At 30.7% G+C, this 15344-nt stretch overlaps 1 protein-coding gene across 21 annotated transcripts in view; it reads left to right on the plus strand.

The window, feature by feature from the left end:
• The window catches only part of LOC139840222 (uncharacterized), a 29271-nt gene that overhangs the window by 477 nt on the left and 13450 nt on the right, over positions 1–15344 (plus strand). For 2 of the 21 annotated variants that reach the window (XM_071830452.1, XM_071830453.1), the window contains exons 3-8: positions 1139–1204; positions 1760–1901; positions 2086–2270; positions 2400–2526; positions 2624–2806; positions 2886–3863. In XM_071830452.1, coding sequence (XP_071686553.1) covers positions 1139–1204; positions 1760–1901; positions 2086–2270; positions 2400–2409 — 403 coding nt within the window. In that variant the 3' untranslated portion in view covers positions 2410–2526; positions 2624–2806; positions 2886–3863. Of the gene's footprint in view, positions 1–21; positions 39–340; positions 404–1138; positions 1357–1759; positions 1902–2085; positions 2271–2399; positions 2527–2623; positions 2807–2885; positions 3864–15344 lie in introns of those variants that run through there. The other 19 variants (XM_071830454.1, XM_071830465.1, XM_071830467.1 and 16 more) reach the window with 19 other exon arrangements.

Genomic DNA, 15344 nt, shown 5'->3' on the forward strand with positions numbered 1-15344 from the left:
GAGATTTCATCATCATGTAACTTTACTGTTGAGCGCAGGTATGTTGCAATACTAAAATATAATCACTTTTCTAACAAGTAAAAACAAGTACCTTTGATTTAATCCTCAGATCGTTATTTTTTCTTTATATCATCTTTGATTGAGTGGTTCCATTGTTAATGATTATTGATTGAATGATATATCTGCTGTAATTATTTTCTGTCATCTCAAATTTGCTAAGTCAGTTTGAATTATATGTTTGTATGTCTGTTTCATCAACACATCCAGAAGCATATATATTTGAATTTGAATTAGTCTATGAATCTTTTGTTGGTAAATTAATGGTAATAGCAAAATGCAGGTAGTCTAAAGTTCAAGCGGGTGAACCTTCATGTAAATTCACCATAGGTGTCAAAATAGACGGGTCAGTCCGGGTCATCTAAATTATTTACTTTAGCTTACGTCAATGTTAATGAATAGAATATAACCTACAACAATGTTAATGTTTTAGGTATTAATGGAAAACTATATAACATGAAATGCGATGTATGTAGTTTCCAGAAATCTACTATTCAATATTTGGTCCCTAAAAATAATCCTTTTAATTATGGAATTGATTATGTTAGTTAAGACTCATTAATATATTTTTAAATTTAAGGAATCAATATATTATCTAAAAATAAACTGTAACAAACTTTCTAAAATTTTGGCAATCAAATTAATTAACATAATTAAAACACGTATTAAAAAAAGATAACTACAAATCAATTAACCCAGGGAATTTCGTGATTTTCTTCAACTCTGTTCATTATATATAGGCCAATCATTCCTCATTTTTATTCATACTCTTAACCACTGGTTTTAGATAGGTTAAAGAAAATCCAATTTTATGTGTAATGAAAGATAGATATGAAGTCCAGATTGATACAGAAATTTGGGTCCGTTTACATTATCAATCTATTTATGACATTGGAGTGGATATGACTAGATTTTCCTCCATCATTTAATTTGTTATTGTTTGATACGCAAAGATAACCAACTTTTCTTCATACTCTTTTGCAACTAATTGTCTGTTTTATCTTTGTTGGACTCATTCTCTATTGCACCCCTATCTTTCATAGTACATTTTCTTAATCACTCCATTTGTCTTTTTCTACAGGATGATGAATCATACATATAATCTGTTCTTCTGCGTTTCGATGGTCAACCAGATGTGGATGAAGAGGTATGTAGCTAGATGATTGATAGTCAAACGATGTGCATATGGAAGTTGAAATGAAAAGAGTTACTTGTATAGTTCTTAGATTAATACGGCAATTTTTTAGCTATAAGAGTGGACGTGCACTTGAAGTACATGATATCTCCCTTAGAAGGAAGGTATTATTGAAAGTTCTTCAGTAATTTTAATTATCTGACTAAAATTTTCAAAATTTGTTCATTTTTTTTAAATAATTGATGGTTGTATTATTGGGTGTTTTGATAAGTGCTTTTATATATCAGCATGTATAGAATATATGTCCAGTTATTTATGAATGGGTCATTTTGAGATGCCTTTTATCTCTAATGTGTCAAATTGGCCATTTAAAATGAGCTTAACTAAAAGTGTAACGAGCCAAGTGGGTTTCAAGTGTCCTAAAGTCTTTTAACTCTAACGGGTCAAGTCTGTTGCGTTTGGGTTTTAGTGACATCATACTATAATTTAGGTATTAGTGACATCAAATTCATATTAGGTTTAAAATATTTCCTCACTAAATGTATTTCATATCTGATGTAATTGCAGGACTTTCAATGTTGTCGAAAGTGGTGACCCTAACACAACAGAGTGGATATCACTAAAAGCTGCGAGAGAAGTGAAAACATTGATTGACAAGTTTACAAAGCCCGAAGCGTATGTTGTCGACGATCTTAATCATTTAAAGAGGGTAATATGATTATTATGTTGATACAATTTATAAAGATGCACCTTTACAAGAAACGCGCACAATTGTAAAACTTAGTTGAACAACAATCACATATATCTTTGAATAAAAACATTCACATCACACTTATGTGAACACGATTCCTGAAAACAAACCCACTCACGTGTATGTTTTAATTGACATACAGACGGCCAGACAAGGTAAAATTGTGGTTCGTCGAAATGTCAGTAGAATTTGTGATAAAGATGGTTGGTTCCAGCATTGCTGCAAAAAATGTCAGAAAGGTAGTAGAGATGTCAGTGGACAAAGAGGAAGTTGTTTTTTGAGTGTCCTAACTGTAAAACTGAAGCTGAAATATGAAATATCTGCCAAGTGAGTGTCATTACTCATGAACTCTGAAATCTGCGTTTAATTTATTTAGTCACATTATTTAGATCAAAATTTTTGATGAATCATGTTTTTTATTAAACACGTCCATACTGCATTTGTTAACTGGGCAAGACTCTATTAACATGATTCGTGTTACCATCTGCATTCTTGATAAGACTGGATATTGTGAATTGATTCTACTCAGCTATTGAAATTGACTGCTAAAAGCACCACCTGGCTGAATGCGCTTGCACCTACTGTAAGTAATGTTTTCCCATGGTCTATAACCATAACATCACTATAAATAAATGTTGGGGTATACTAAGACTTAATTTCACATTTATTCATCATTGTAGTGTGTTATCCACGGGATATCCCTTAGGAGCTGTACGATGTCATACATAAAAACTTTGTTTTCATAATCCAGCTGTCTACTTTCAACCTTAACATCAATAATGATGGGTTCACTGTTGTTAATGTGACTGATGAAGGTGACAACATGGGCGGGACAAGGCTGATTACATGTCAGATTGAGAAAGGTCATTTTATCATTGGAGCCAAATTTTAATAAATGAATACATTTTGTAGAATTCAAAATTAACTATGGCTTATCTGCAGAGCCCTATAAGAGAGACTTTAAATATGTTGATGCTACTTGACCCAAGCATAAAAGCAAAGAAGAATTTATGAATAGTGAAGAAGTTTCAAAGTTACTATCAGGATAGTAAGAATCATTGCTATGTACAGTGTACATAATTTTTCTCTAATATAGCGAGTTGAAAGGCTTTCTCTAAAGCGTACATAGAGCGGCTAAACATGGTTGTGTCTGTTAGTTATGTTTATGCTGATATATCACTCAGGTTTTTCTGCTGCTGGTTTTTATAGATAGCATAATGGGTGGGTCAGGTGGGTTTTACAAGGTCAAAATAATCTAACTTGTGACTATATAAAACGTGGTTCGTTAACCCATCTTCAATCTTTTGTCCATTCATGGTAATTGAATATTTGTAACCAATTACAAATATTTATATTTATTTTAATTATTTTAAAACAGGTATAGATTCATAATTATTTTAAGAGAGGAGATAAAGTGAGATAACCTTAGCCTTTTGGTGTTGACTGCAAATAATCTGAACTGACTATGATTACCTACTTTCTAATCATTTGCATATGGTTTTGAAAGGTTTCAACCATGGCGACAAGAGAATTCTTTACCAAAAAGGAACATTTTCCTGGATTTGAATGGGCTTTTTTTTAATGGTTTTTAATTTAATGCCAATATCCTGCTCAAGTATGAAAATTTATGGTTTTAGTTATATAATGGGTGTTAATTTATTGTGTTTTGCTTAAGTTGTTTTTGGATATTGTAGGTTTGGGCTTAAGTCAGAAGCTAAAGTTGCCACAAGAGGAGCATTAAAGTCGCCATGGTGGGCTTTAGGTTGTGCAAATCAGGTTGTGGTTAGCATTCTTTTTTGAAAGCTTAACCCAAAGTTGTAGTCCATGAGGTTTGAACTTGGGCCCTCACTAAAATTAGTTAGTAGTTCAAAAGGTTAGCACTATTGTTACTTGTTAGTAGCCTCTTACTAACTTTTTTATGTGACGACCCGGGAATTTCCGACCAAATTTAAACTTTAATCTTTATATGTTTCCGACACGATAAGCAAAGTTTGTTAAGTTGAATATCAAGAATTTTAAACTGTGTTTATACATTCATTTAAACCTCAACCGAGTTTCGACGATTCACGAACAACTGTTTGTAAATATATATATAGATATATGTGTGTGTATATAATAACTTGAAAACTTTAACGAGATATTAAATGTAAATTGAATGATTTAAACTTACTCGCTTCAACTCTCAATATGTATTTAATATATATATATACAAAATAATATAAGAAGTTGAATAGTTAGTCCCATATATAAATTGTAACGATCACGTATATAGCTAGTTGGGACAATTGAGATTAGTGGCGGAATTTAAAACCAAACTTTTAAGGAGGCCGAGAACATTGATTTATAAATTTTTGCGGCATGTGCTACCAAACAAGTAAACCCATAAGAACCCTTAAACATTCGCTTGAGATATATATCTAAAACGTATACTATATTGGTTTATCCATATGATCGCGTTTCTAATTCATTTAACAAGTCTAATAAATGATCATTTAGTTAAACTACAATATAATTGACAATTTATCGTTAATAATAATGATGTAGTACAAGTTTGTTTAATGTCCACATCAACTTGTTATATAATATCATATATATATATATATATATATATATATATATATATATATATATAGTGTTACATGCACCTAAAACCCACTAATCAAAACTAACCATCTATCTATCTCTATTACAATAACAATCATCATATCAATCAATTATTAATACATTGTTTTGAATGATTATTCAACCAATCCTACTTTCCTTTCTTTTGAATTATCGACAAACAAGAAATTACCAAAAACATCTACATCTTATAATATTTATTACTTTATCATGATGTATTCATGCATATCCTACATAAATCATCACTATCTCTATTTTTTTTATTTCTTTTTCTCAACCAAGAGCCTATCCTGATATTCCCCAACAACTCCACCATTAAAACACCCACTTGTAATCTTCTTTTACCTTCCTGTTATCCATTGACAAACAAACCGAACCATTTATATTATATAGTATTACATACTTAATCATTGATATTATAATTACATAATAAATTCTATAAGACTAGGCATATACTTACAACTTGAGAAAAACACTTCACACCTTCACTTGCAAATTATCAATTTCACCATATGAACTCTCAGTCACCAATGTTGCTACTGCTGCCATTTTGTTTTCTGTTATTTGTCGATGAAACCACCTCCAACTGTCGAGCAACCACCTGCAAGTTATTCAAATTTCATGTTTTATATGAGAAAACCAAATACCATTCAGGAACTTGTAAATTACTACCCTCCTTGATGACCAAGCACCACCATTCTAAGCCGACTGCGGCTACACTTTCATTTTTCTGTTACCGTTTAATCAAACATCAAACAACCATCGCCCTCCAAACTCATCACTTTTCTTCTTCATCATATTAAATCGACACCCTACTGTTTCTATTTCTGGTCGAGTGCATCCTAAACACCATGTACAACCACACCATCATTCTGCTCCAAACCCACTGTTCACGCTTCTGTTTTCTGTTTTTCTATCGAACCTGCAACAATCAGAAACCACCACTGCTACACCATCCTTTGTGCTTGTTCTAATCAAACTATATTATCTATTACAGCTTCTGTTTAAATTATGTTAGGAATTGGCTGCTGCAGTTCTTTTCTTTTGTTTCCTACTCGAACAAACAACCGCCATATCTTATTTTTCTTGCTCATCACTGTTGAGTTTGGTTGTTGCTAAACGGATCAGGTTTGACCCTTGAGTGGTCGACCTACCTCCTGCAGATTTTGTTAATTTCTATTTCTATGAAACCATTGCAACCCACCATCTACAAAACCACTAGATCACCAACGAACGCCACTACAATTTCCTATTTAATCAAGTCACAAATTTCTGCTTCTTTATGGATCTTCAATCAAATAACATGCCACAAATTGTCCTATGATTCGCTGTTGCTACAATTAATAATCAAAACCACAAACAGGTAATTAACTATAATCGATTATCACTTAATCCTTCAAGAACACAAAATTATTTTTTTTATTTCCCGTATTCAATTCAATTAAAATACGGAATATATATAAATAGATAATGAAATTAAGAAACTATAATCAAACCAATTATCCATTTGATCAATTAATGAACCGAATACCTGATCGATTGGTGAAGGATGACGATAAAAAGGGATAATGAAGACGTATGATGACGTTGATTAATGGTGATGATGATGAATCGACGATCTAATAAACATTAGTGATTGTTGCTTGATCGAGTGTTTGATTAATGAATTGAATAAACCCTTGAACCGTGACTTGTTCCTCCTGCGTGTTTACCATCTTCGATCCATTTGAACCATCGACAAAAGCAGATCCCTTTTATTAGGTATATCATCATTATCATCGAATATTATTATTATTATTATTATTATTATTATTATTATTATTATTATTATTATTATTATTATTATTATTATTATTATTATTATTATTATTATTATTATTATTATTATTGTTATTGGTATTGGTATTATTGTTATTATTGATTGATATTATTATTAAGTATTAGTAGTATTATTAGTATTATTATTATTATCATTATTATTATTATGATTATGAATATTATGAATATTATTATAATTTCTATAAAAATCATAAAATTTATTATATATTCATTAAAAACTAATACTTGTATCAATTTATAAGTTATAATATTATTATTAATATCATTACTAGTATTATAATTATTATCAGTATTATAATTATCATTATAAGTATCATAATCATTATTATTATTATTATTATTATTATTATTATTATTATTATTATTATTATTATTATTATTATTATTATTATTATTATTATCATTATAAGTATTAATATGTACAACATAATGATTATTAATACTATGTAATTTCTAAAATCATTAACATGACTAACACTAACAATAAAATTAATATATTTTTATATATTATTAATATCATTACTTTTATTACTAATAGAATTATTTTCATTATTATCATTATTACTAATATTAAGTATTATCATTATCGTATTTATCATTACAAATATTAATCGGGTATTATGATAATAACTATCTTAATAAACAAATGATATATATATATAGATATATAAAGATATATTTAATACATATATAACATAACAAAATATTATTATATATAAAAGGAATATGTGAAACATAAATATATTATTAATATAAAAATAATATAACTAATAAATTATTATATATATAAATTTATTAACTTACAATTATGTGTATTAATAAATATACAAATGATATAGGTTCGTGAATCCGTGGCCAACTCTGCATTGTTTAGTTGTTCAATGACGTTATATGTATTTTTACTACAAAATACATTAGGTGAGTTTCATTTACTCCCTTTTTTTCTCTTTACGTTTTTGGGCTGAGAATACATGCAAATGCTTTATTAACTGTTTTACAATAATTATATACGTGAGTTTCATTTGCCCTCTTTACTCTTTATGTTTTTGGGCTGAGAATACATGCAAATGCTTTATTAACTGTTTTACAATATTTATATGCGTGAGTTTCATTAATCCCTTTTTAAATGCTTTTGTGATATATATTTTTGGGACTGAGAATACATGCGCTATTTTTATAACTGTTTTACGAAATAGACACAAGTAATTGAAACTACATTATATGGTAGAATGATCGAAATCGAATATACCCCTTTTTATTAAGTCTGGTAATCTAAGAATTAGGGAACAGACACCCTAATTGACGCGAACTCTAAAGATAAATCTATCGGGCCCAACAAGCCCCATCCAAAGTACCGGATGCTTTAGTATTTCGAAATTTATATCATGTCCGATGGAGGATCTCGGAATGATGGGGATATTCTTATATGTATATTGTGAATGTCGGTTACCAGGTGTTCAATCCATATGAATGATTATTTTTGTCTCTATGTATGGGACGTATATTTATGAGAACTGAAAATGAAATCTTGTGGTCTATTAAAATGATGGAAATGATTATTTATGTTAAACTAATGAACTCACCAACCTTTTGGTTGACATTTGAAAGTATGTTTATTCTCAGGTATGAAAGAAATCTTCCGCTGTGCATTTGCTCATTTTAAGGACATTACTTGGAGTCAATCATCGCTCTGAGATCAAATGTTGATGACTTCGTCCAGATGGATTAGGACGGGGCATTTCAGTTGGTATCAGAGCGGAGGTCTTAGCGAACCAGGTCTTGCATTAGTGAGTCTAACCGATAGTCGTTAGGATGCATTAGTGAGTCTGGACTTCGACCGTGTCTGCATGTCAAAAGTTTTGCTTATCATTTCTAGTCGGAAATCATCTACTTATTATCCTTAGGAAATTACCTGCTTATCATTCCTAGTCTAGACACATCTTACTGCATTGATTGCATAAATAGTGTATAGACAAAACTTATATCTTAGCGTATCCGCTAATTCATATCTTAGCATATCTATTACTGTAAACTCTGCCTGACATACTCCGTATATTCCTCCGTAACTTATGGGATTTTAGTATTATATATGCATATGTAAATTATGTATTGCAGAGTAGTAATCTACATCCTATAATCTATTTCTTATCGAAAATCTTTCATCTGATCGTACGAGATGAATCCCTCAACCAGTTCGAGTCCTTCAGATTTCGATAGCTATTACGATAGTTATTCCGACAACTATTACGATAAGAATTTCCACTCGAACTCCGAAAGCAGTATAACCAGAATGAATCAACCAATCATCCATTCCCAATTCATCTGATGAGTTCGTAGTCGACTTAATCAATGGAGACGCGCAGAAGGCGATCCCTTCCCCCAACCGAATTCACCGATTGGCAAAGAACCTGAAGCACTTACCGGCTAACCTATCTGAAACACCATTTTCAGCCTCATTTCCAGAATAACACGTCACAATTATATTCTATCCACAATTTTAAACCTTATTCATTCGCTCGTTCCTACCGACAATCATCCCGAAGTAATAAAAGTCAACGAGTTTCGCGCCCGAGCTGTAGCCTTGGAAAATATGGTACAAAATGTACCAGCTTCAGCAACAACAACAGCATCAACAGTACCACCAGCAACACATAAACCATAACAACACACGCCTCAACATCACAATCTATACCTCGAACTTAATCATCATTCTACGTAGCGTTCTACATCTATTATCTTCGTTCAGTATGGCGATTATGTAATCTCTAATGTTTTAGAGATTATATATTCTTGTTCTAACAATAAATCAAATGAGTTTAATATCATATTGACTCATTAAATCCATGATTATATCTGAAGAAAATATATATGTATATATATTTTCATAAAGATTATAATTAAAAATTCTTTCGTACAAACTGTTAATGATGAAAATATTTTAACGGGTAGGTAATACCCTAGAAATATTGGGATTTCGCATTAATAAGTTACACTGTACATTCTTCGAAATTGATTCAACGATCATTTACTACCCTATTTACAACCACCGATATACGTATCCGTTCACCAAAGAATAACTATTTTCATTTAAATTCAATTTCATATTTGGATTTTAACTTATCAGAATTCAACAAGTGGCATAATGAAGAAATAATGGACACAATAAAAATTGATTAGAAACAGACTAATTAACAATATGAAATTTTGTTAAGAAACCACGCTAACAAGATCCTAGCTAACTGTTAATTCCGTATTACATTTTATTTATCGCAATTTACATTCTCGCAATTTTAATTATCGTCATTTAATTTCTGTTATTTACTTTACGCACTTTATTTATCGTTATTTAATTTCTGTTATTTATTTTACGCACTTTAAATATCGGGACACGTATACAAGGTTTTGACATATCATATCGACGCATTTATATATATTATTTGGAATAACCATAGACGATCTATATACAGTAATGAACAAGTTCTCTATACAAGGTTGAGGTTGATTCTACAATAATATATATAATTTGAGTTGTGATCGAGTCCGAGATGTATACGGGTCACGATACGTATTAATTAATTCGAATATTATATAATAAACCATATATGAATCATTGGATTGTTAACTGTGGACTATCGACTGTGGACTAATCACATTGGACAAATAAAAAGGAATTAAAATATTGATTATAACATATGAAATTAAACAATTCTTCAAGTTTGCCATTTGACTTCATCTTAAACCTCAATTGTATCTTGACGATTACAATCTGCGCTCAAACTCTTTATGATTCTTGAAAACACCTCAATCGATAGGATGAATCAACCGCACTTCATCTACGGAAAGAAAGATTTAAGCATATAGTTATGCACCTGAGAAACTCTCGGCAACTGAGTAAAAGTTTAACACATAACCGCGTCAGATCCTTTGGCATTTATTAGCAAAAATAACTTTACGATCCCTTTTCAAAGTAGCCAATTTTCTCACAGCTCCAGCAAGTCAACTTCGACTTTTCATTCGAAGTAGTCTTACTATAATCCTGATATATATGCAATTACCCTTTTGATACCGGAGAATTTTTTTTATATTCCACCATATTACCATCAGCGTTTAATCATCTAAAAACACAATTTTCCTGAAACCACCTCGGATTAATAACCGATGATTCAGATATCATAGCATTAAATGCAGAGGAAACAGAAAAATGGTAGATGGTCTAAACGACCAAAAGTTTGATGATAAAGAAAGGAGTGTTAGGAACGCTCGATAGAAAATTGGGTATTGAAAAATAGATTGAGCTACCATGAAGGAGACCAAGGACAAATACAAGAACCAAACCCTATATTCAAAGAATTCAGGTAATTCTGGATCAGTCGAAATCTTTAGAGAATATCTTGCTCCGAAGTCATGTTAAAATCTTTCGGAAAATCTTTCTCCATCAACCATCGAACTTAGAAATTCCAAAATATCATCATCAATATCTTCGATATTTCTGAGGATATTTTCAAAAATATTCTAGTCCGAAATTATATACCTCTTCGTGCTTCCTGTGTATCAATATATTGGAAACATTCAAGAGAAAATTTAGTACCGAAAAGCAGATTATGCGAAACTATGAAGAAAGCCGTGGACAAATCACAAAGAATAAGTTTGACTTCAAAGAATCTAAATGATTCAATGTCTGCTGAAGTCTTTAGCGAATATCTTGCTCCTTACTCTAAACCCTTGTGGACGATATTCTTCACCATCCTTCGATATTAGTAATTCCAATATATAATCATATCTTTCATTATAAATATCCTCCATATTTCTGAAGTTATTTTTATAACTATTCTTATCTGAAATCATTAATTTCTTTATGCTATCAGTGTTACATCATATAGAAACTGTTAGTTTCTATATTCTGTAAACTTTCGAGCTTAAAATATGAATGTTATTGAAGTAATGTTGGGAACTGATGCATGAGTTAGTATAATATAATGACACTTGATCAACGTGATTATATTACAGTAAGTCATGCTGAGTTTCTAAATGGAACATGATGATTCACATATTATAACGTCATCATGTGTCATGCCACATAACTCTTTCATTCTACTTAACTCATGAACAAATCAAGAAAATGTATTCTTGATGGTTCTATCTTCCGTGATGTTGATAAATTTGAAAATCAAATCGTGCTATCACGTTCCTTCCCGCTTTAAACATTATAATCATTCGAAACTCTATATCTACAAATTCTGGACCATTATTCGCTTGATTTGAAGTCGGGAAGAGAAAACAAAAGCATAGAGCTTTGAAATATAAGGGAGAATATAAAGCCCGATAACAACACACAAATTACAAACTGTAGTGACCCGAACTTTTCCATGTTTATATATATTAATTGAGATTGATATTTACATAATTAAATGTTTCTAACATGTTAAGCAATCAAACTTGTTAAGACTTGATTAATTGAAATATGTTTCATATAGACAATTGACCACCCAAGTTGACCGGTGATTCACGAACGTTAAAACTTGTAAAAACTATATGAAGACATATATATGGATATATATATAGTTAACATGATACTATGATAAGTAAACATATCATTAAGTATATTAACAATGAACTACATATGTAAAAACAAGACTACTAACTTAATGATTTTTAAACGAGACATATATGTAACGATTATCGTTGTAAAGACATTTAATGTATATATATCATATTAAGAGATATTCATACATGATAATATCATGATAATATAATAATTTAAAATCTCATTTGATATTATAAACATTGGGTTAGCAACATTTAACAAGATCGTTAACCTAAAGGTTTCAAAACAACACTTACATGTAACGACTAACGATGACTTAACGACTCAGTTAAAATGTATATACATGTAGTGTTTTAATATGTATTTATACACTTTTTAAAGACTTCAATACACTTATCAAAATACTTCTAATTAACAAAAATGCTTACAATTACATCCTCGTTCAGTTTCATCAACAATTCTACTCGTATGCACCTGTATTCGTACTCGTACAATACACAGCTTTTAGATGTATGTACTATTGGTATATACACTCCAATGATCAGCTCTTAGTAGCCCATGTGAGTCACCTAACACATGTGGGAACCATCATTTGGCAACTAGCATGAAATATCTCATAAAATTACAAAAATATGAGTAATCATTCATGACTTATTTACATGAAAACAAAATTACATATCCTTTATATCTAATCCATACACCAACGACCAAAAACACCTACAAACACTTTCATTCTTCAATTTTCTTCATCTAATTGATCTCTCTCAAGTTCTATCTTCAAGTTCTAAGTGTTCTTCATAAATTCCAAAAGTTCTAGTTACATAAAATCAAGAATACTTTCAAGTTTGCTAGCTCACTTTCAATCTTGTAAGGTGATCATCCAACCTCAAGAAATCTTTGTTTCTTACAGTAGGTTATCATTCTAATACAAGGTAATAATCATATTCAAACTTTGGTTCAATTTCTATAACTATAACAATCTTATTTCAAGTGATGATCTTACTTGAACTTGTTTTCGTGTCATGATTCTGCTTCAAGAACTTCGAGCCATCCAAGGATCCGTTGAAGCTAGATCCATTTTTCTCTTTTCCAGTAGGTTTATCCAAGGAACTTAAGGTAGTAATGATGTTCATAACATCATTCGATTCATACATATAAAGCTATCTTATTCGAAGGTTTAAACTTGTAATCACTAGAACATAGTTTAGTTAATTCTAAACTTGTTCGCAAACAAAAGTTAATCCTTCTAACATGACTTTTAAAATCAACTAAACACATGTTCTATATCTATATGATATGCTAACTTAATGATTTAAAACCTGGAGACACGAAAAACACCGTAAAACCAGATTTACGCCGTCGTAGTAACACCGCGGGCTGTTTTGGGTTAGTTAATTAAAAACTATGATAAACTTTTATTTAAAAGTTGTTATTCTGAGAAAATGATTTTTATTATGAACATGAAACTATATCCAAAAATTATAGTTAAACTCAAAGTGGAAGTATGTTTTCTAAAATGGTCATCTAGACGTCGTTCTTTCGACTGAAATGACTACCTTTACAAAAATGACTTGTAACTTATTTTTCCGACTATAAACCTATACTTTTTCTGTTTATATTCATAAAATAGAGTTCAATATGAAACCATAGCAATTTGATTCACTCAAAACGGATTTAAAATGAAGAAGTTATGGGTAAAACAAGATTGGATAATTTTTCTCATTTTAGCTACGTAAAAATTGGTAACAAATCTATTCCAACCATAACTTAATCAACTTGTATTGTATATTATGTAATCTTGAGATACCATAGACACGTATACAATGTTTCGACCTATCATGTCGACACATCTATATATATTTCGGAACAACCATAGACACTCTATATGTGAATGTTGGAGTTAGCTATACAGGGTTGAGGTTGATTCCAAAATATATATAGTTTGAGTTGTGATCAATACTGAGATACGTATACACTGGGTCGTGGATTGATTCAAGATAATATTTATCGATTTATTTCTGTACATCTAACTGTGGACAACTAGTTGTAGGTTACTAACGAGGACAGCTGACTTAATAAACTTAAAACATCAAAATATATTAAAAGTGTTGTAAATATATTTTGAACATACTTTGATATATATGTATATATTGTTATAGGTTCGTGAATCAACCAGTGGCCAAGACTTACTTCCCGACGAAGTAAAAATCTGTGAAAGTGAGTTATAGTCCCACTTTTAAAATCTAATATTTTTGGGATGAGAATACATGCAGGTTTTATAAATGATTTACAAAATAGACACAAGTACGTGAAACTACATTCTATGGTTGAATTATCGAAATCGAATATGCCCCTTTTTATTAAGTCTGGTAATCTAAGAATTAGGGAACAGACACCTTAATTGACGCGAATCCTAAAGATAGATCTATTGGGCCTAACAAACCCCATCCAAAGTACCGGATGCTTTAGTACTTCGAAATTTATATCATATCCGAAGGGTGTCCCGGAATGATGGGGATATTCTTATATATGCATCTTGTTAATGTCGGTTACCAGGTGTTCACCATATGAATGATTTTTATCTCTATGTATGGGATGTGTATTGAAATATGAAATCTTGTGGTCTATTATTATGATTTGATATATATAGGTTAAACCTATAACTCACCAACATTTTTGTTGACGTTTTAAGCATGTTTATTCTCAGGTGATTATTAAGAGCTTCCGCTGTCGCATACTTAAATAAGGACGAGATTTGGAGTCCATGCTTGTATGATATTGTGTAAAAACTACATTCAAGAAACTTATTTTGTTGTAACATATTTGTATTGTAAACCATTATGTAATGGTCGTGTGTAAACAGGATATTTTAGATTATCATTATTTGATAATCTACGTAAAGCTTTTTAAACCTTTATTGATGAAATAAAGGTTACGGTTTGTTTTAAAATGAATGCAGTCTTTGAAAAACGTCTCATATAGAGGTCAAAACCTCGCAACGAAATCAATTAATATGGAACGTTTTTAATCAATAAGAACGGGACATTTAAGTTGGTATCCGAGCGTTGGTCTTAGAGAACCAGAATTTTGCATTAGTGTGTCTTATCGAGTTTGTTAGGATGCATTAGTGAGTCTGGACTTCGACCGTGTTTACTTGAAAAATGATTGCTTAACAAATTTTGTTGGAAACTATATATTTTTAACATGTGAATATTATGTGATATATTAATCTCTTAACGCGTTTGATATTATGTGATAGATGTCTACCTCTAGAACAAGTCCCATTGACTCACCTAATAATAATGAAGAGTCAAATGTAAATTGGAATGATTCGTGGACTGATTCACAAGTTCCCGAAGAGGAACCGGAAGAAGAGTCGGAACCGGAAGAAGAAT

This window comes from Rutidosis leptorrhynchoides, chromosome 4 (genome assembly GCF_046630445.1).
Source record: "Rutidosis leptorrhynchoides isolate AG116_Rl617_1_P2 chromosome 4, CSIRO_AGI_Rlap_v1, whole genome shotgun sequence".
Lineage (NCBI taxonomy): Eukaryota > Viridiplantae > Streptophyta > Magnoliopsida > Asterales > Asteraceae > Rutidosis > Rutidosis leptorrhynchoides.